Here is a 22,787-nt window from a genome sequence, read left to right on the forward strand (position 1 = left end):
GCAACCAGAGGAATCAATAAAAACAACTGTCATTTATTTTCAAACACATAATTAGCCGCCAAATTGGATGGCTTGGAATCAAATTATGTCAACTTCAATTTGTCTCTCTAATAAGTGTTTTTTTTCCTCTTCTTTCTTCATTCTTTTCTTGTTAATTATCATCATCATCAGATCAACACAAATGACATATGAAATCAATATGCATTTCGATATTCGAAACCATTAACATGTATGCCAGAGCTTGACAGGTAGATTCGGTTTTGGAATGAGCGGCGCCATATTGATCTCATTAATCGGTTAAGTGTTTTGACATCTCTCTGATAATGGGAATAGCTTATCGAAACAATGTGTCGATACTGAACTTTGGGATAGAATTGGAGAGTGAAAGTTAAACCAGGATTGCATTTAACTTAGATACATAGCCAAACTACGAGCTAAGGTAAAAAAGTAATCACGAACGATACCTATAGCAGCCTTATAGGAATCAGTCTCTCCCTCTAATGGAATGTTGAAGTAAAAAGAGCGGCGGTGGCGGCAGCAAAATGACACCGATCACCCAGTTTGGTTGCTCGGCCGCAGAGGGGAACATGGTTTGTACATCCGTGGTGCAACATGAACCATGACAGCGAAGAGATTTGCCTAAACAACATGCGTGTATACCTTCACGACAACAACGATGGCGATGAATGCTGAGCTGACGATGAAGACGAAGACCAATTGCGTTGGGTTATTTATGTGCGACTTGCCTCGAGCAGACAGTTGTAAGAGCCAGAGCGAACAACGACGACGAAAACCACCATTGCAACTTTTGCACTCATGGAAACTGAGTCCAATCGGTCGGTGCAAGTTGTTGATACGATTTGGATTTAAGGCTCTGGTTGTTAATATACATATATATTTCTTTTGGAGAATTGGTTTTGAGCGGGATAGATGGCTGAGTTGGAGCACAAAGACACGAAAAAATCTGTGCAACATTAAAAGTAATTCTCGAACTAAGGTCTTCTAGAAGACTGATCGGCGGCGTATGGCTTGTGGGTAACATTTGCTTTTTGATACTCAATGGGTGGCATATAGTTGCTTCAGAACGACTACAAAGCACAACCTAGTTAATCGAATTTACTTGTCAAATTCACATAACAATTATGCTACAAACAGTTTTATTGGTGTTTGAATAAAAGCAAATTATTTAAAACGATTGATAAATTGTGTTTTGATTTAAGTTTGTTCTTTTTGTTTTTCAGCTTAAAGAAGCCATAGCTGTCTGAAGTTTGGCATTACTTCTCATAGTTTTTTTATTTTCTGTAAGATAAAATATAAAAAATAATACACTTCTCTGTATAATTCGGTATGAGACTTCTTAATTCATTCCTTGTTTTGACTTGAATTCGTATGTAATTTAAGGATTTTTATTTATTCTGTATTCTAAATCCTTATTAAAGAAGAATGCTAGAAGCTTAAATTGAAACAATTTTTTGCTAGTATTAGATTTTAATATTCACATTACTAAAATTTGCATACAAAAACACAGTACAGATACAAATCACGTTTTTTTTTTAAATTTTGTTTAAGTGATCTTTCTCAATTTAATTTGTCTATTTTAAAGCTTCTTTATAAAATTAATAAAATCAAATGCATCCGCATAAATGAGTCTAAAAGAATATTTAGAAGAAAATAGTTAAGTTTATTACAATGCCTTATCACTATGATATAATTTTTCCAAGAAGAAAAGAGATATTTAAAAGATTTAAACGGATTTAGTATGACAAAATTTAGTTCTTTTAGAAACCGTTACAAATTTATTTAAAACAAATAACCAAACGCTAAGAAATAACCTCAAAAACTGGTAAAAAGTTGCCTTTTTTATTTTCTAACGGAATTATCTCAAAAACATGATGTCATAGAAATTTTCTGACGGATTCGAGCCCAGCACACAAAAAACCTATAGAAATGTATATCTTGGTGTCTGTATTCTAAATTGATGTTACAAATTGAAAACTAAACTTTTAGAATTATAATTTAAAATAAAAATAATAATTAAACAAATGTCTTCAGTAAGTTTTCATTTAATGATCGATCAAGAGAAAACTTAACAAAGAACTTAAGTCTCCAGATCTACAGTACCTTGCCATATTATTAGGCCCAAGCGAAAATAATACAATTTTTCATGTTGCTGTATTTTTGAAGTTTTTGTCGAAATATCTTAAATTTTTTTTGTCTCATTTACTTACACTGATCATGCTGATACGAATTGACTTAAAAAAGTTGGAAACATACTGTGAATAGCTCTGCTTGCCTGGTCCTCTGAGAAAGAAAAAACTGCCCCAAATTTAAGAACATTCCGTAATAACCAGACGATCAGTGCTTCTATATTTATGGAAGATGTTGCTGTTGCCATAAAATTAAGAATGCCACGTTATTCCTCGATACACAAATTTAAGTATTGGACCCGCCTGGAAATTTTCCGGTCATGAAATCCATAGAAAACATGATCCTGAACTTTGCAGACAATTTGTCTGCTCAATGCAAGAAAATAAATCTTTTGTCATAAATCTAATAAATGAATCCCACTTCAACGCACATAAAGCAATCGAAAAAAAAATAAAAAAAAGAACAAACCCCGACGCATTTTGAGTTGCGTTAGTGTTTATATTCGATCCAACAAAAGTTGACCTCAATTGTGATTGTGCAATGACGATTGTCGTGTGCAATTAATAAACTATCTTTCCAACGTTTTTCTATTCTGTTTAATTGTTTTTTTTTTTTCTGCATACAGATTCAAACAAGAGATCAAGTCGAAAACCCCGATGGAATCGAATAGATAAAATTTTAAAATTAAAAAGATTTAAACCTGCGATAGCTTTGGCTATGGTGCCAAGGACAAACTTCAATTGCTCGTTGTACTGATTCTTTTCTTATAGCATTGACTTAAGCCAATGCATCATAAAACGTAGTTCACAATAGACACAAGTCCGTGTAGTAAAAAAATTATTTACCAAAGTTGGGTGAAAAACAAAATTGAAATTGGCAATCTGAAAAAATCTGGAAAATCTTTTTATATGACCTTTAAATTATGTTAATTATTGCTAGTTAATATTCTGACACTTATTGCGGATTTGAAATATTGTTTTGATTTTAAATAATTTTTTATCCAAATTAAGTAATTTTTTTAGCAAATCCCCCCTACCGGCTATACGGAGGGGGATAGACACCCCCGTCCTATACAATTTTTTTCTTGCCTTCACTCAACCTATACGCTCTATCTTTTTGGTACGTTCCTCCCGTATATCGTTCATCTTAATGGTTGCCAACCCTAAAACATCGTTTCATAGCTTTGGTGTTCATAACTCTGGTTTTTCATAACTTCGGTTTTGCGTAACTTTGACGCGCGTAACTTTGTCGCGCATAAATCTGGTATTCGTAACTCCGTTACCATTTCCATTTGTATCGTTCGATGCAAAACGCATTCACTGGAATAACACTTCAGAACAGGGTATCCGAAAGTGTATTGATTCATTCCTTGCAGTTCTTTTAGGACAGAATCCATAAACTGCCAGAAAGCTATGAAAAAGTAGTTGCTAGTGGAAAATACTTTCAATAAAAAACGTACAGTTTTTATTGAATAACCTTCATTTTCGAACAAAATTAAGTTATACTCCCAAATATATTAAGCTTAGTTAATCAGATTACTGTCGTTTTGAATGAGAATTTTATTTAAAATTTTAAGCTAATGTACCTACCTATCTTTACCTTAGACGTAAAAAGTAAATTGTATTAGAATAACTTCAAGAGGCATTTTTAAAGAAATTGATGTCCCCTTTTTTCCTTACCGTTGGATACGGCCTTAAATACGCCCGCTATATTGCCAGTTTCACTTTGATAAATCACATTTAAATCTTTAATCGGGATTATTGATATTAAATTGATCATATATGTCAGTTGTTAGCAATGGAATTTGGTAGAAAATTACTGGTTTTTTCTTTGAGGTTTCATGATTTTTAAGTGCGCATAGTAGGTATGTGGTGTCATTGGTGGCTTTATCGATTAATTTGATATTATTTTACTGACAAGGTTGGTCGTTGCAAATTGCTTTTACACATTTTTTTTCTTATTAACAGAGCAATAAATATAAAGCTTTATTTTTGAATTGTGAATTTTTGTTATAAATTTTATTAAAATAATACTCAAACGAAAGTATATACATAAAGATACTTACTCTAACAAATATCAGTACTTTCGTATCTCCGATGCGGTATTTGCCCTCAGATACACGAACCATAGGGAATTGTGACGGACATGTACATTTTTCAACAAGATCTCGTACCTGGAATGAAATAAATACAAGCATACATAAATAAATACATAAATTCTAACAAGTATGATCGAAAATATGGATATGGATAGTGTGAAAAAGTTATTAGACATTAGGGCTAAATGTAATTTAATTAGCAAAAAATCTGTCAGATATCTCATTGGTGTAAGTAAATAAAGTGTGAAATAGCCTCTGGCCTGTCTTAATTGATTTTAATAGTATTCAACAGTTTGTAATGTTTGTATTTTTCTTCAAAATTTAAAATAATTTAACATTGCGTAGAAGGAAAACTTTAAAAAAAGGTTTAAAAAGAGAACAGTCTAAATTAGTTTGCACCTTTCCATTTTGTATCTGGAGTAGTTGACACGATGGCGATGTGCGCCCATACATAGCATGATACATACTCCGTCCAAACCAAAAAGAAATCGCATTTTATAAATGCAATCTCCAATGTCCTCAATACAGAATCTCTCTTAAAAGTAGTCCTAAGAACCAATCCTCCGCTGGCACTACTTTTTTATAAAAATATTATTTATGCACATCCTTATATGAATATACTAGAAAATCGTTCGGTTTATGAATAAAAGTATCAAACTCATGCCAGAAAAAATTGATAAAGAAAAAACCTAAAGACAATACAGTGGGATGTTTTTTAGTTTCGTCCAAGTATTCCGATACGATTGTAGCTCCCTACAATAATCTATTTGATATTTTGTCGAAAAATAATGTTTAGAAACCACAATAATCATTCTTAGCAAAAAAACAAAACCGACTTCCATGGATCAAAACTGGGTTTTATGGTTTTTAAAATAGTTCCTATGGCTAAAAGTGAACTAAATTAAAATGGGACCACACTGCAGCCACCAGCTTTCCAATACAAAAAGAATTATCAAAATTGGTTCACTCAGTCCAAAGTTATGCGGTAACAAACATAAAAAAAAAAAAAAAAAAAAAAAAAAAAAAAAAAAAATACAGTCGAATTGAATACCTCCTCCTTTTTTGAAGTCGGTAAATATAATGAAAAGATTAAAGATTTATCTCGAGATCTGCCATTTTTAAACGCGTATTTACCATCGATTTCCACTAAATGAATAAGCGCAAAACTGACCCAAGATATTGAAAATACAAAAACAAAAAATTCAAATATGCGATACCATCATTATAGCTATAAAACTAACAAATTAATATCTAATTGATTTAACTTGTATACACTCAAGTCTACACTTTCAATTTCTGAAACCATCGATCAAAGAAATAAAAACGCCACAGCACGGCGCGGTGACGGCAATCTATTCAATTAAATGCCGCAAACGATATTGCGGTGTCTATAAGAAAAGACCGCCATCATCCTCCAATCTCTTCTGTCTGATTAGAGCTTTATCTGCACTGCCCGAATGATCGTTCATTCAAAACCTCACATATTGACCTAACAAATCTCTTCAACAAATTGCACTTCCTGATTTCGACCGAACATCTGACCAAACAGCAGCAACAGCACATTTACAGCAGCAAGCAAAAGTAAACAGCATCAATTATTTGCTGATCTATCATCATCGCAATAACCACACAACCGCCAACACCGAACGTTGCTGCCACAACTGCCACACGATCACCGCCATGATAGTGACGCATTGAGTCTCTCTACCTAGCTGAGCGTGCAGCGTTTTGACCTCTCTTCTGCTCAACGACTCTGAAGGCCATTAATCAACAGCAATCTCTCAACTCGACTTCCTTTTCTGTACACAAATGTATGGGGCATGCGAGTGACTCTTTGGCCCATTGTTTGCATTCTACAAATTATCCTATGATCGCGCAGAGCAATTGCCATCGCCAGTGCCATCTATGATCAGCCACAAGAGACTGGGAGGGTGGCTAGGCATAGGCACCCATGCATACCGATTGGTGTGTCATTAATCAAAAAACGAGGAAAAAAAATAATGAAATGCGATAGCGATCTTGTGGCACTGCGCAAACAGTTTTACACTGAGCTACGATGCGCAGCGCGATCAAGGGATTTCAACTGCAATAGACAGTAGCAAAAGTCGATGTGGAAGCAGAGTGAGATCAGTAAAACCACGTTTATGTACGCCATCAAGTTGATGATCTGTTGTTTGGTTGGTTGCCGCCGAAACGATGACAGACCATTACACGGTTTGTTGAGGCCATTCAATCAGTGAACAATGAAAAGAATGCCTGTTCATCGCCCAGTGAGATAGATTATTGTGGTTCCTTCAACAACTGTTAACACCTCAGCTCACAAAAGATTAATCGTGGGAATATAATTTTAATCAATGAAAGTCATTTCTCTGCACGAAATCAATGTTATGAAATACGAGAAACAAAATTTCAATTATAAACACACAGAATCACGACACCAATCAAAATTTAGACGACCTAGTGCTCAAGCAATTAGTAAATCTTTCGTGGTATCAACGGGGGCTACAGAAAACACTGTAACACCGTAATAATGAGTTGACATTTTGAGTATTCCTATCTCTTCTTCCATGCCCATATACCTACTCCCCAGACAATGCTTACAGTTCTTCCCCTTTAACAATCAACTCTCTAGCTCCTGCTAAATAATCGTGAATTGACATTATTTGCATTTAATTAAGAAATGATGTTGTACAAAACAGTATTGAAGGAGCATCTTGCTTGCTTAATGTACACACTTTTGATCCCGACAGAAGAAATTACAAGGTTTTAAAGTTTTTGCATGTCCCCAGAGGGCACATATAACTTGACACTGAACGTGTGTGTTCGGTGTGCCGTGTGGCAGTAACTAGCAACCAGCAGCAGGTTTTCGCAGCGCGACGTCATCGTGCAGTCACTTCGAGTTTCACCTTCCTTACGTGTTAATTGAACAACTAGTCGAAGTTTAAATCTAGTTGAAGCAAATAAAAAATTGGATAAAACAACGAAAGATTCGAAAAGCGATTGGCTTTGTTCAAGTATTGTACAAGTACAAAACAAGTCTGAATAACATATTTTGAAAGCGTTATATTTTTGTGGAAAAGATATTGTATTTTTGATGGACAATTTCGGCCTAGTGAAAAACTTATGATGTCGACCTCAAGGACTCAGCATTACCAAAAATCAAACAAATTGTCAAATGAAATTTGATGTATCTTTAGGACTTAAGGGCTTAAAAACTTTCCCACTGCTTAAGGATCTACATGTGAGTTTCCCCGGCTTGACCTCGGGAAGCGTTAGCAAGGTCCCCGGTCTTGAATTTTTTGCTGTATGAGGCCAACTGCATGCAGGTGTTGTTGCCGCTTCTTTGAATGTTGTTTGTCAGTGCCTGTGGGAACATGGATTCTCAGGACTTTTTCTTTGTACATGACAGTAGCAGGTTAGTAGGCCGTATTGTATTTTGTCCAAAACGGTATGTTTGATGTGAAGACTTCCTCGCAATTTCTTGTTTTTTAATGTAATCAAGCATTTGTTCCTCGTGCGGTCATAAGGAGCTGCGCGAACAACTCCTTTTTCTGCAAAAGCGGTGCTCGATTGTTGTTCTAAATGTTTAATCATGACACCTAATTGGTATTTTAAAATAATAAAAAATATCTACTTTACGCAAAACTGCGGCCATCCACATCAAAACCCTATAAGCTTTAAATAATAATAAAGTGCTAAAATACTCTTTACTTTCGAGCAATCTTTTCAATTTTCAAATGCAGTTTTTGCTCAAAACAGTTAACGATTACCATTATTATATACCGCACTACTATTTTGTGGTGATTGATTTGAACAAACATGCCGTGTGTTTGTTTCCGTCAGTTTGTGACGTAGGAATTTTCTCACCAAAAAGAAACAATATCATCATTGAACGATCTAAGAGAGCTGATCATTAATTTGCGCTGGATAGCGAAGAAAATCAGATTTTGGCTTGACCCGTCCACAGCTGGAAAGTTGGCATACAAACTTAATGCATTGCACTGATGGTAGAAGAGTGTGGTGCGGCATGGTAATAAATGGATATTTATTGTTGACGACGTGAAATATCTACTTTCGGCGTGAGACAGGCATTTTTCTTGTGCAGAAAATATGGGAAATTGTAAGATCAAGTAAAAAAATAAAAATAAACAGCAAAGCACAAGCAGGGTGTTGAAGGTGGGTAAAGGAAACGTCAGTGAGATTTTCCTTCTAGGCAGCAATTTAACGACGATAGTCTTATAGCTTGCCTGATGATTATTATCGTTATTATCAAATTTTCACTTTTGTTTTAAATGGCTTTAAGCCTTTTGGTTGAATATGAAAATGAAAAAAAAAATGAAGATTGCATGTAGGTACTGGCTCTTATTTGGTATTTTATTATTTTATAAGTTTTGTAAATAGATTCGACTTCAAATATGGATTCTGGAAAAAATTGTATACAAATTAGCAAAGTCACCCTTGAATTGAAATGCAAAGTATTCTGAATGTAAGAAATCCCGAACATTGTACATTTAAGTCCCTATATTAATTGAAACTACAAGTTAAATGAAACACACAAATCAAAGCGCATAAGTCCCTACCGAAACCTAGCAAGATAGTTTCTTATAGAGTGCGCTTTGAGAGAAAAAGGATTGAGGTGCTTGCTGCTTAAAATAAGATGTGTTTTATTCCTGAATCAAATGAAATCAAATCGAAGGCAATATTAAATTATCTTGACGAATAATGTTCTCGTTTTAATGGTAACTCCTGGATAACAGATAAAATTTAAAAAAATGGACGGAGGTACAATTTGGCATTAATGTTTGAAGTGTCTTCTAGAGAATTAGTAATGAAAAGAATGTCTATTAATGTTAAAATAGTGTTTTTTTCTTAATGGATATGCTCACATATCGAACTAGTTATGAAAAATTCTGTGAATTTGTTTAAGGAAAATTTGTTAGAGAAAAATGTTTGATTTGTCATGAAAATTAAGGCCCAAGTTTTTTACACTCCATTAAATTAAAAGTCATCATTTAAAAGAAGAATAATAGTTAAAAATCAGAAAAATCGATTTTGACAAAATAACTGGGAAAGTTAATTATTATAAGTTCTAGTAATTTGGATAATTAATAACAGATTTTATTGGTAAAAAAATGCAAATGTATGTCAATTAAGGAATCACAAATCAAGAAGTTAAGTAGCTACACATATTCTACGTGTTTATTTTTTGTCAAAGTTTTTTTTTTTTTAATTTTTTAGGCCTTGCAATCCTGCATATATACAAATTTATTAAATGTTTAATTTAATTTCAAAATTAAAATTATGTTATTATTATCCCTCTGTAGGCATACCTCTTTTTTGCTCTCACTATTTTATAGAGAATCATATATGAAATTGATGTAGAATTTTCCAAGGAATTCGAATATTGTACTCACAATTTAAAAAAATGTATTTTCAACCTTATAAAGACACTTTTTTGTGACCACTTTTTATTTTTGTCCTGCCAAATTCGCAGCCGTGTGCCGATAGAGGGTTAATTTATCACAAGATAAAATACCCGTTCTATCCGTCATTATAACAAGTACTTAAAAATTTACTAACTAAAGTTAACACAAGCAGGATGAATTAAAGCTTTGGCTGGCGACCGGTTTGATAAACGCTATTCTGCTGAAAACGTGACTTACGGGGAAGGATATTGTAACGATGAATTACTGAACTACTTTTAAGATAAAAGTCTGAACACACTACCTACTACTGCAAAGGTAGAAATGTGAACGGACCTTTAATAATCAAGAAACTACCTACCCTCTGAACACATCCCAAAATATCCAACTAGACTGGAAGTATGAAGCGCCCCCTCTTGGAAAGGAAGTTTCGAGAAGCAAAGACGAGAACCTTCGAAGACATTCTCGAATCTCGAAATTCCGGTATAAAAGGGCAGCGTAAACACCGACCGGATACAGTTTAATCTTGAAAGTGAAAGAGTACAGTACAAAGTGAAATAAAGTGTTGCGAATTGTTAGTAGTAAATAAAGTGATTTAAAAGTGTGTTTGTTTGAGCGAATAATAAAAGTAAATTGAGTTGAAATAAAGTGTGTTCTTATTTGAACGGAAATATAAGTGGAAATTAAATAAGTTTTATTGTGAACCCGGAATAAAACATTACAATATGTTATTTTATGGCTCATGAGTTGGCAAATCAATAAAAGTAAAAGTGGTGGTGGCCGTGAAGGAAATTTAACTTTGGAAAATTTTCGACATTCTGTTGGATCCCGTCTTATGCTCATTTTATTGGACAAGATAATGTTCTAATGTAGGTACAATATCGCTCGATGCCACACTGCGGTGAAATTCCGAATACCTTAGGGAAGTTGGTATTATCGTAGAAATTGCTAGAGTCTAGCTAAGTCTTGAAACCAGTCGAGTATGTATATATGGAAGGAATCCAGCAGTGGAATAAAGTTTAAACCGCTGTGGCGGACAAATAGGAAGCAACCCTTCAAAATACAGCCAAGAAATTCATCAGGTTAATGAAAAATAGATAAGAAGCTTAAATACGAGCTAAAGGGGCACGAAATACCAATCCAATAATTTTCAGCTGCTTCATAATTAAATTATTTCACTTAGATATTTCAACTTTAACAATTATTACCTCCTAACGTCTTGAAGTAATTGTTATGTTTTTAAAGCTTGATTTGAAGCGAATAAATGAAGCTTTTTAAAGGTACTTTAAACTTTAATGCATCTCAACTGCATCGACAGGAATTCATTCTTCCAATAAAGCAAGAATATAATTATATACTTTTGCGCGTAAAGCTGCCTAAGATAAATCCAAAATACTCGCCAAGAAAAAGTCTGAACCGAAAGCTCGATATTCGACAAGTATTATTTTTTCCTTACAAATATTGGAACATTTTTGAATCTTCGTTTTTTTATTAAGGGCCAATTTTTCAATAGTCAGATAAACCTCAGAGCTTATTCCTAGGAATAAAAGTTTTTTTTTATATTGACATTTATTCTTCTGATAGTCTAACTGACGATTGAAAAATCAGGGCTAAATTACATTAAATTGCAAATAAATTTAAATAACTTAGGTATAACTTCACTATATTTTAATTCCAGTAACATGAAAATCTAATTTCTTTTTTGCAAAGTGAGAGTTATCCTCTATTGATGTAAAATCAATGATTTTATACACATCTGTAGTGCCATTTCATTCTTACAATCATATATAGCGAAACGACGGACGTACTAACCATCCGTTGCCTCGATATAACAATGGCCAACTTAAACCAGCAGCTATACTACAATCCAATGCTAGCATGTAAACAGTTCATCAATTTGGCGCAGAGCAACAGCTCTCAGACACGCCGCGCGCTTGTGCAGTTGAATTATGGACATGCGCGCATTACAGTGAGAACCAACAGAGTTTATCGCTACAATTATTCAGCATAATTTATGGTTATATTATGGCAAAATTCCCTTATTTTCCGCTGAGATATGACTGAATTTCTATAGCTACTGAGCGAGCTCAACGTCAGCACCAGCATACATGCCAGATGTCAGATGATATGTGGTCTAAACAAATCTCTGCACGAGTTTCCGTTTTTGGACACTGAATCTGCATTGGTGGATGATTTCTCGCCCAAACTTGGCAACACATTTGCGGCTCTCACGATTTGTTTTGTTATGGTTGTTTTGTGTTGAGCAGTGGGATGATGGGAAGTTCGACATGGTAGTATCTCATCCCACCCGGTGAGTCTGCAACCCTCTACGACCGCTAACAGATGCATGATTGCTAGCCGTAATCGATTTAAATTATGCACTAAGAGTCATGCAGAGTTCAAAATCTTATATCAATAAATATTCGGAAATTCTATGACTTAATTTGGAATAAAAGAGAAGTTGCATGTGAACACAGGGAACGACTCTTTGCTGTTTGATGTGGCATTGAGTTTTTATGTTTAAATAATTATAATATTTCATGGTTTGAACCTTTTGAAGAGGCCTCTGTGGGTGCTGTTGATGAAATCGTGATGATGGTGACTTCTTTAACTAAAGGTTAATAATAAAAGTAACCGATTGTGGTATCTTGGCCAACTGAGATCAGAAAGCCACAAAGGCGTAAGACTTTAAGTCTTCAAAATATCTATCACGTTACCTTAAATTTAGAGGCTATGTGAAGCTGGCACCCCCAAATGCAAATTTTTTTTCAAACCTGTCTGTTTCGATTGCCCAAGGTTAGCCCAGGATAGCCCAAGATTTTTTTTCGTTAGCCCACCCTTAGTTTTAAAATTATAACGGAATTATTTTTTTTCACCTCAAAAATCACAAAAAAAAACTTTTTTTTCCAGTGTAAAAGTTGTTGGTTTTGCACTGTGGTTCGATTGCTCAACGTTAGCCCAGGATAGCCCAACTTTTTTTTTTAAAGATACAACAAAAAACTTTTTTTTATATCAGAAACCGAAAAAATTTAAATTTTTTTTTCCTGTAAAAAAATCGTTAGTTTAAAACCGTGGTTTGTTTGCCCAAGGTTAGCCCAGGATAGCCCAACTTTTATTTTTGCTATCCTACGCTTAGTTTAAAAATTATAGAAGAATTAGTTTTTATTCACCACACCAAAAAAAAAGAAGTACGTATACCGGGTATACACCTCAGTGACTTTTTTTATTTTATAATTAAAAACATTTAAATCCACTGGTGTTTGCATTGCGCCTCAAATGTTTTTAATTTGAATTAACATTTTTACTTGATTGAATGTAGTCCATATAACATTCCTGTTAAGAACCTTAAGTTGACATTTAATATTAAAAACCACTACATATACAAATAATTTTTCAAGTCTTAAAATCAATTTTTTTTTTTGCCATATAAGTACCTAGAAAAGCTACATGCTTAGAAAAATATATCCAAACGTATTTAAAAGTAACAACAAAAATATGAAATGGTGTGAAGTGATTTCTTTTTTAGAACACGAAAAAACACTTTTTTCAAAGTACTAACTTCTTAAAATCAAAATTTGTTTTTTTCAGTGTAAAATTTATCCTTTTTTCATTTTTCTCAATTAACTAATCTAATTCCAAATAATTACATCACTTTTTTTCGTCAGCCCACCCTTAGTTCAGAAGTTATAACAAAAAATTTTTTTCAAATTACAAACCTCTTAAAAATAAATTTTTTTTTCAGTGTAGCTTAAGGTTAGTTCACCTCGAGAAATTAACACAAACAAAAAATATGTAATCGTTTGCCCGCCCTACGTTTACGAAAAAAATGAACAGCAAAAGTTACGGAAGATTATCAGGAACTCGAGCTACACTGAAAAAAAAATTTATTTTTAAGAGGTTTGTAATTTGAAAAAAGTTTTTTGTTTTAACTTCTGAACTAAAGGTGGGCTAACGAAAAAAAGTGATGTAATTAGTTGGAATTAGAATGGTTAATTGAGCAAAAATAAAAAAGGATACATTTTACACTGAAAAAACAAATTTTGATTTTTAAGAAGTTTGTATTTTGAAAAAAGTTTTTTTGTTATAACTTTTAAACTAAGGGTGGGCTAACGAAAAAAAGTGATGTAATTAGTTGGAATTAGATTGGTTAATTGAGAAAAAATGAAAAAAGGATACATTTTACACTGAAAAAAACAAATTTTGATTTTTAAGAAGTTAGTACTTTGAAAAAAGTATTTTTTCGTGTTCTGAAAAAGAAATCACTTCACACCATTTCACATTTTTGTTGTTGCTTTTAAATACGTTTGGATATATTTTACTAAGCATGTAGCTTTTCTAGGTACTTATATGGCAAACAAATAAAAATAATTGATTTTAAGACATGAAAAATTATTTGTATGTAGTGGTTTCTAATGTTAAATGTCAACTTAAGGTTCTTAACAGGAATGTTATATGGACTACATTCATTGAAGTAAAAATGTTAATTCAAATTAAAAAAATTTGAGGCGCAATGCAAACACCAGTGGATTTAATTGTTCTTAATTATAAAATAAAAAAAAAAGGTCACTGAGGTGTATACGTACTTTTTTTTTTGGTGTGGTGAATAAAAACTAATTCTTCTATAATTTTGTAACTAAGCGTAGGATAGCAAAAATAGAAGTTGGGCTATACTGGGCTAACCTTGGGCAAACAAACCACGACGGTTTTAAACTAACGATTTTTTACAGGAAAAAAAAAAATTTAAATTTTTTCGGTTTCTGATATGAAAAAAAGTTTTTTGTTGTATCTTTTGAAAAAATAGTGCAATGAAGAAAAAAAAAATGGGCTATCCTGGGCTAACGTTGGGCAATCGAACCACAGTGCAAAACCAACAATTTTTAAACTGAATAAAAAAAGTTTTTTGTTGGGGGTGCTAGCTTCACATTGCCAAATTTAGAGTATTTAGTAGATTTCACTTACTTTTTTCAGACCTTGGCGATTCAGTAACGTTAATCAATTGAAAGAACTGAGAAAAAAAGTCACTTTCCTGGAAAAACACTTAGAGAAAGAAAAAAAAAGTAACTCGAGGAGGAGTGAAGTTTAAAAAAAATGTGGCTGTGAATTATTTGCTCAGTTTTTTAACAAGTATTCAAAAAACTAGGTTTGTTCTTAGATATATTTTCACAAAACAGCAAAACATCAACTAACTTCTTTTGTTATTTTCAGTTAAACAACTAAATGTGCGCTATATATCTTAAACACGTTCAAAACATAATTCTCCCGGTTGGAAAAAAGGATATACACATGTAGGTATGTATTATTGCATTCAGTTACTCCCTAGCTACTCATACCGGTTGCATATCACAAATGCCTAGGCAAATATGTGCCAAGCATTTATCATTTTACTTGCAAGCCTATCATCGACAAAAAAATATTACGCAATTTCATTCCGAAGTCACGATTTTTACCTCTAAGCATCATCGCTGGCATTGGTATGTAAACGTATGTATGCATGAGGAGTTAGGTGTTTTTGTACCAAACCATACCCATAGCATCATCAAGTCTTTTTTTATATGTATAAGTTCGGTAAAATCCTCTACGGCAAAATTGTGAAACAGCACGTAATTTTTTTTAAGGAGAACCTCATTTAATTCAAGCTGATAGTGATGGTTTACATTTTAGCTGGATGATAAGACCAGGAGTCTTTAATCTATGTAACTGCTTGTATTGTGTGTGTTGGAGGAAAAATTTGCAACTAAATCGAAAGTGCAAGTCACGTTTGGAAATTAAACTAATAGATGTCACTACAAGATCGTTAGACACCGTTTTGAGTGTTTAGAAAGCTTAAGTATGCATTTGACAAGATTTTTCAGTCAGCATATAGCATTTAGTGGTTAGACTGTCGATCAAAGAGCTTAAGTTGTCAAGGAAGTGAATGTATACACAATTATAGTTTCAATAGATTTGTGGACTAAAATGTTGTCATTGACGCATGATTAGTTATAGATCGCGTTGCATTTGACTATTTTCAGTATAATATCAAGATATCGATAGTGTAAAACATTATCTTGCTGGTATGATTTTTAATGATAGTAATTTAACAGTATGTATGCAATATAAGATATTGAAACTTTTATTGTGACTGTTGCTTGGTAAAACTTGGGAGCTGCACCAAAAAAACAAGCAATATCAATTTAAAAATGCTGGACAAATGTGTTGTATGATAATTAAAATATCAAAACAATATTTTTATTATCAGGATGATATTTAAATATCACATTTTTGATTTTTTTTTTGTATTGATATTTTATTATCAATTTGTCATATCAATTTTTCATCTGTTTCTCATTCCTAATTATTGAAAAATATTAAATAAAAAGCTCTTAATTTGTGCTAATTTAAAGGCGCTTTATGTTCTTTCGAAGTAAAATGTATGAATTACTGAGAAAATTTGATCGGCCATAAGATTTTAGAAGAGGTTTGTGTATAGCTTTCATACTTGCAGGGCAGCTGCTTGTGTAATCAATTTATATTGAAGGTTTTGAATGAACAACAACAACTTGTGTGTGTTACCACCAAGTTCATAGGCTGGAGTTATAGCTATTTCACTTCATTTTACTTCACATAGTTTGGGAGAAAATAATAAAACAATTATACCACGTATAATAGAAAATATAATATCACCACTATTATACTTATAAAGAATATTCACTTTCAGTAATGTTTTGTTTCATTTGAAAGAAAAAACAAAGAGAATACCTTCTTAAATTGGTAAAAAAGAAAAACAAAGAAATAGCATTTGAAGGAAAATGCTATGAAAATGAATATAAAAAATAAACCAGTGAACACTGCAGTGTTTGTTTGAAAGCTATACACTACTTAAGTATTTCCACTGGAGTCTCCAGTACTTTTAAATACTGTACTTGGTACTGCCTCTTAAGTGACACAGTACTGGTACTTGGAAAAGGGCAAATAAGTTTTTTTTTTCAAATAATTCGTGGACTTAAGTGCTGGACCGAAAATTTCAAGTATTTTCTAGCATATTAAGTAATAATTGCGTCAAACTCAATGCATTCGGGGAAAGCAATTTTTTTTGCATTTTTTCAATCTTTGACTTGTGCTAGGGACCTAAGAGATCGCTTTCTAAGTGAAAAAAAAGAGGTGTTCGTTATTTAAGTAGTAGAACCAAAAAATGAGTTGATTTAACTGCTTTTCTTAAACTTTTTTTTAACCACAAGACTCGTCACTGGGAAAGTGTGAATTCTTTTCCTTAGAAATTTGTTTACATTGAGAAGCGAATTGAAATGAAAATTTATGTGTAGGTATCATTTAAAAAATCAGATAATACATAGTTATCACAAACTTGTTTGGATTTAATTCTCAGGGACTGAAATTTTATTTTTAATAGTTTGAGTTTGTTAATTAAAATAAATGTTACTGTTACACATACACTAGATTGCCCCACTTCTACAATACTTTATTTTGTACTGTACAAACTTTGGATCTTTAAGATTTGTAAATCGGTTACACAGGAAAACCAATCAATATTCGGTCAATTAGTTATCAAAATTGTTGGCTTTTTTATATCAAGATGGAATCATTAAACAAAAGTTAAGCCAAAAGTGTTACAAAAGTATCAGAAAAAAAATTCAAAATTTATAAAAACACCAACGTGATGATATGAAAACTTTGGGATAAATATAAAACCACATCAGGAGCAAAAAGAATAGCAATACTTTTTGAAATCATCTCAATTTATTTAAGTCGGAAATTGAAGATGAAAGGCACAGTAAATATTCGACTTGAATTTCGAATCATTTCATACCTAAGACCCAAATCTTTTACATGACTAAAACAAAAAAAAAAAATAAAATTCAACAAAGTCTTATGACTGAGTTCTGAAACATTTGTTAGTCTCAATTGGTCTCAGTTTGTCACTTTAAGAATTCGGACCTAGGACATGAAATGTTTAAATTTGCTTTTTTGTACCCAGTTTGTTTACCCATTTCAAAAAGGGTAATGTTCATTTGATTGCAATCAGTCAATTTCATGAAGACCGAATTAATCGCGATCGACACAGCTCTAGTGTGGTGGTATAGTAAAAGTAGACACAAAGCAATTATTCCCTCATCGTTTCTAAAATGGACTATATTTTTATTTTATAATATTTTTTTTTAATTTGTATAAACAAAACACATACGATTGATGAGGATAACAAAAATTGGCCAAACACATGGACACGTAAAGAAGTTAAATCTACGATCTACCTGCTTTCCATCCAGTTAGAAAATCACATATTCATATTACAGACATGTCATCCTTTGAAATTCCACTGTAACAAGTCAAAGATCACAAATTATACTGCCAAACTAGCGTCATAAATATTGTCTTCCAAGTTCCCTCGAACAAAACTCACAGTAGCTGATGATCATCGTCGTCGGTCTTCAGCCTTCATTGCAGTTATAATTCTCAGCAGCAATGGAGCAACTTCCAAACTCTATCCCAAAACCCAAAAGGAGGCTTTAAGATCTGCAGTTAAAAGGTTCATATAATGTGACGATGTGACGTTTAGCTGTACAGTACGCGATCGCATCTCTGTCCTCTTGCTTTTTCCTCCTTCGTTCCATCAGCTCCGCCAGTAGTTGAATTGTTGTTTGTTTGCACATCTGAAGCTGGCGACAGAGTGTAAGCAAATGAGCTGACAATGTGGTGGCTCTAATGTCTTGGACAAATAATGGTCCATCGTAAACTTTAAGTTGGTAAACATTGCAGAAAGATGGTATTACACTTTGAAGTTAAATTATTGTGGTTTGCATTGTGAAATAGTTTCTAGTTTTTGTTTTCTTTCATCAAAAATTACAATGGTGCAATTTTTTAAATATGATACATCAGTCCTAATATATTTTGATTTCGGATGTTGAAACTGTTAAATATTTCCCTTATATAAGGCGAGTCTTTTGTTATGTTATACCGCACGAATGTCTTTTATTGTAGATCAAGTGTAGAAATTTCTGTGAGAATTACATCTGAGTTGGTGGTGGGACTTTGACAATTGAATTAAGAATGAAATCTAGATCTTAAAGTGGATGATGAAATTTTGTTTATACAAAGAATCTAAAGAACCGAAATGATTGTAACAATACGAAGAACGAAAGGTTGCAACTAACGTTGTCATTCGAATAGGATTTTTAAGAATTAGTCATACTTCTAATGATGTAATCTTATTCATAACTTGTTTTGGACTTGGACTTTCACGTAAGAAAAATGGATAAGACAGAAAATGTGTACATACGAGGAACGAGTGGGTTGTGTATGTGTATGTTAACTACATCTTGGAATTCGGTTTAATCGATCAAGAAAATGGATCAGGAATTTCTTTTTAAATCAAGAATTAATGCATTTCAAGCAAATGTCAAACTAACCGTTAGGAAATAAATAAAATAATTTTTTTTAAAGATTTTTAACTGTAACAACATAGAAATCACAATAGGCCCATCAGAGGCCGCAGTGATAAGGCGAATTATTCCCACCTCTTACCTACCTAATCTAAATCTAACTGTACAACATTTATTGTTTAATATGAATTTTTATATTTTCCTGATGACGTGGATCAGGAAAATAAATAAACACATTTTTAACAGAAAAACAGTTATCTAATGAAAAATTTTCTTTGAAAAAAATATCCTTTTGTGATATTTGTGTCTGAAATCTATTTCCCAAAATTATTTATTTAAAAAAATTTAATAATTAAACAACAAATGTCCGACGAAAATGGTGGAACAAGTTTTTATCGAACATATAAGAACTCACTACTCTCCCACTTAGTTTTGATGGCAAACCAAATTGTTGATAATATAAAAATTTATTGATTCAATTCTATAAAAGAAACATTTTCATCTCATCAATTGCCTGATTGCCTGCAATCTCTTCAATTACTTAAATCAATCATTCATTTACACAATGGCAAACCTAACAAAATAACCTCACGTTCAGACGTTCTAGTAAATTTATGCTTTTAGACCATTACACAAATTTATTAGAAAAGCATAGCACAGCAAAGATACTAACTGCAAGACGCTTGACACCATATACAATGACTGGTGTGAACTAATCGCCCATTTATCACACAAGACAAATCATTGTTGGAAATTTTAACGACTCCTATCGTAAGTGTGCAATAAAACTTTTGATACCACTCCTTTATTCAGTATCGATTTTATTGTATTAAAATCTCACATGCACAAAACTGCATATTAATAAAAATATATATATTTATGTATATTTTGTTTCTATTTTATAAGAGCATGGATATCGAGATAAATAAACAAATTTCCATTTAACCAAACAAGTGTTTAGGCCAAGTTGCTTTTAAAGCTAAGTGTTTTGCATTTTTTTATGTTTAACACAATTTATTGAAACTATACAAAAATAAACGTCATGTCAGTTGGAAGTACCTATGTTGTTTTTTGTTGTTTTTGTTAATATTATTTGCTACTTTTGCATGCTTTTGATCAATACCAAGGCCTTCGTAGTACTTGCATAGATGTTTGTTATTAAGATGTTATATATTATATAAAAAAAATTAAATTGTTATTTTTATAATCCTGATATATTTTATATTAATTTATTTTTAAAATTTTTCAAAATAAAAATAATAATATTTTTTTAATGGAAAAAAGGTACCTAAGTGTAAACAAAATTTCAACATTTTTAGTGAACTTATATTGGGTCATAAAATATTGAAAATAAAAAAAAATACAAAATTAAAACAAAGGAATTGCTAGTTAGATGACTTGTAAAATGTTCGTGGGTATATTGAGCTATAAAAAACTATAGATGTCACCAGTGGCGTACGTTAGGTCGGCGGGGCCCCGGGGTAAGACTAAATTTTGGGGCCCCTTTGATATTTGGGGGCCCCTTAGTTACAAAAAAAAAAAATTACGTATACGCCATAGGTTTTTTTTTTTGTATGGCTTATTTATTTTTAGGTTTATTTTAAATATTTTAATATGTTCGTAATGCACTTTGCTATACTTACTTAAAATGTCTCTCATAAAAGTAGTCAACACTTGTACTAGGGGCCCCCAAAATTAAATATTTAGAGACCCCTAAAATAAAAAATTTTTAGCTAAGAATTGATAATTCTTGGGGCCTCTGTTCTGAAGTAATAAATACATATTTAATTTTCCATCATCAGACATAATTTTTTTTATTTTGGGGCCTCTGAAAAATGATTTTTAGAACCTCAAAATTAAGTTCTTAGAGGCCCCTAAAATATAATATAATTTTTTTGGAGCCAAGAATTAATAGGTATTGGGGCCTCTGTTCTGAAGTAATATTCGGAATGCCACCAATAACGTAATGTTTTTATTTTGGGCCCTGATGTATTTATGTTGGGGCCCCTGAATTTATATTTAATTTTCCATTTGATTGTTTTGAACCCCTTTTGAGGATCCTCAAATAATATTTTTTTTGCTTTTTTGGGGCCCCTAATGTATTATTTGTGGTGGCAAAGATTTTTCAAGTAATATTTTTTGGGGCCCTAAGACAAAATTATAATTTTTCTTTTAAAAAAGCAGTTTATTTTTTTTGGGGCCTCTGGGGTAACCTTTTTTTTTAAATCAATGTTCATATATTGTGTGGCTACCAATGCATTATACATTACACTGAATGACATAATTTGTCTCCCTGGTTACTTCGTAACTCAATTTATGCTAACAGTTTCCTTCTCTGTATTGTCTCCAGTGGGGGCCCTGGGGTCGGTCAGGGGCCCCGGGGCACCGCCCCGCTTGCCCCAAGGGAGTGTACGCCCCTGGATGTCACAGTCAACATTGATGATTTAGCGAAAATGGTAGTCTAACTGTTATTTGTTTAGTGATTTTTTTTCTAATTCATGCCGAAGATTTTTCAGGCAGCCTAACTGCCTGACAAAAGTGTAAGTTTCAATTCAATGTCCGATAAACGCCAACCAAACAGTTTTACAATTGAATCTAATGACATCAGAATCAATACGATTGCTCTAAGAAAATGTTTTTTTTTTTTGGGAAAATTTAGGAAAATTCACGATAAACCCAAAAAAAAAAAATTAATGTTATCAATGAAGATACGCCTACGAACTAATGTAATTTAAAAAAAATTGTCGTAGAAATTTCAAATTAAATAACTCTTTACATTTTGTTTGCATGTGAAAGGGTTTTTTTATGTGTAGAGGAAATGTTGGTTTATTGCAAAACCTAAGTAGATAGAAATAAAGATACGTTTCCTAGGTATTGGAATTCAGAGTTTATGTTACGTTTTAGATTTGAAGCAAAAATCTAATGTGTCTATTAGAATATTATGGTGAAGGGGTATCCTAATGAAATTCGGTAACATTTGAGAAAGAACGTTACATTTGAGATAGAAATCAACAAAATAGAGACAATAATTTTGAATAACTGAAGTTAAAATTTGTCAAACGGCGTATTGAACTGTGGGTCAGACTTCTACCTGATAGTACTGATAAAACAATACTATAACAGTACTAGATCCGGAAAATTTGTTATCTTTGCAGTTTAAGCAAATCGATTTAACGAAATAGAATACCTCACGAATCTCAAAAATAAAAAAAATCGAGTCAGCGTTTAGGTTCTTGTATTCAGGTTTATTTTATATTATTCGATTATATATTAATAAAATAAAAACAGTTAAAAGGAGATGGGGCGTTTTTGGGCCATGAGCGTACATTAATGAGACTAGTCTCGAATTGAAGCTGGAGCTTAGTATATTCTATATATGAAGTTTTTTTTTAAATCGAAAGTCAGGGTTCTGAGATATAAGGCTCCAAAGTTCGTTCTGATAACCATTTTCTGTCCCTTTTATATGCAAATATCATTAGAACTATAAGAGCAATATGTATGTTTTTGATGTCAAATGAAAGGTTGTTTTTGTGCCTTTTCAACAATATATAACACATATACACATAAAAAAGAAACGGCGAAAAAATAAAGAAAAAGTAAAATATTAATAAAAAAGAGAGTAATCCTGAACAAGTTTAAGGTTGACCTGAAAAAACGACAAAAACTAAGGATGAGGCTTTGTTCCTGAAAGCCTCTGCAATAATAATCCGCTTTTACCAAAATCGGATTAGATATTTTTTCGAG

General features: G+C 32.4%; 1 protein-coding gene across 3 annotated transcripts in view; it reads right to left on the minus strand.

The window, feature by feature from the left end:
- LOC129920280 (GAS2-like protein pickled eggs) overlaps nt 1-22,787 on the minus strand; it is a 202,542-nt gene that overhangs the window by 20,903 nt on the left and 158,852 nt on the right. For all 3 annotated transcript variants that reach the window (XM_056001599.1, XM_056001600.1, XM_056001601.1), the window contains exon 6: nt 4,214-4,321. In XM_056001599.1, the coding sequence (XP_055857574.1) occupies nt 4,214-4,321 (108 nt within the window). The remainder of the gene's footprint in view (nt 1-4,213; nt 4,322-22,787) is intronic.

Source organism: Episyrphus balteatus, chromosome 4 (genome assembly GCF_945859705.1).
Source record: "Episyrphus balteatus chromosome 4, idEpiBalt1.1, whole genome shotgun sequence".
Lineage (NCBI taxonomy): Eukaryota > Metazoa > Arthropoda > Insecta > Diptera > Syrphidae > Episyrphus > Episyrphus balteatus.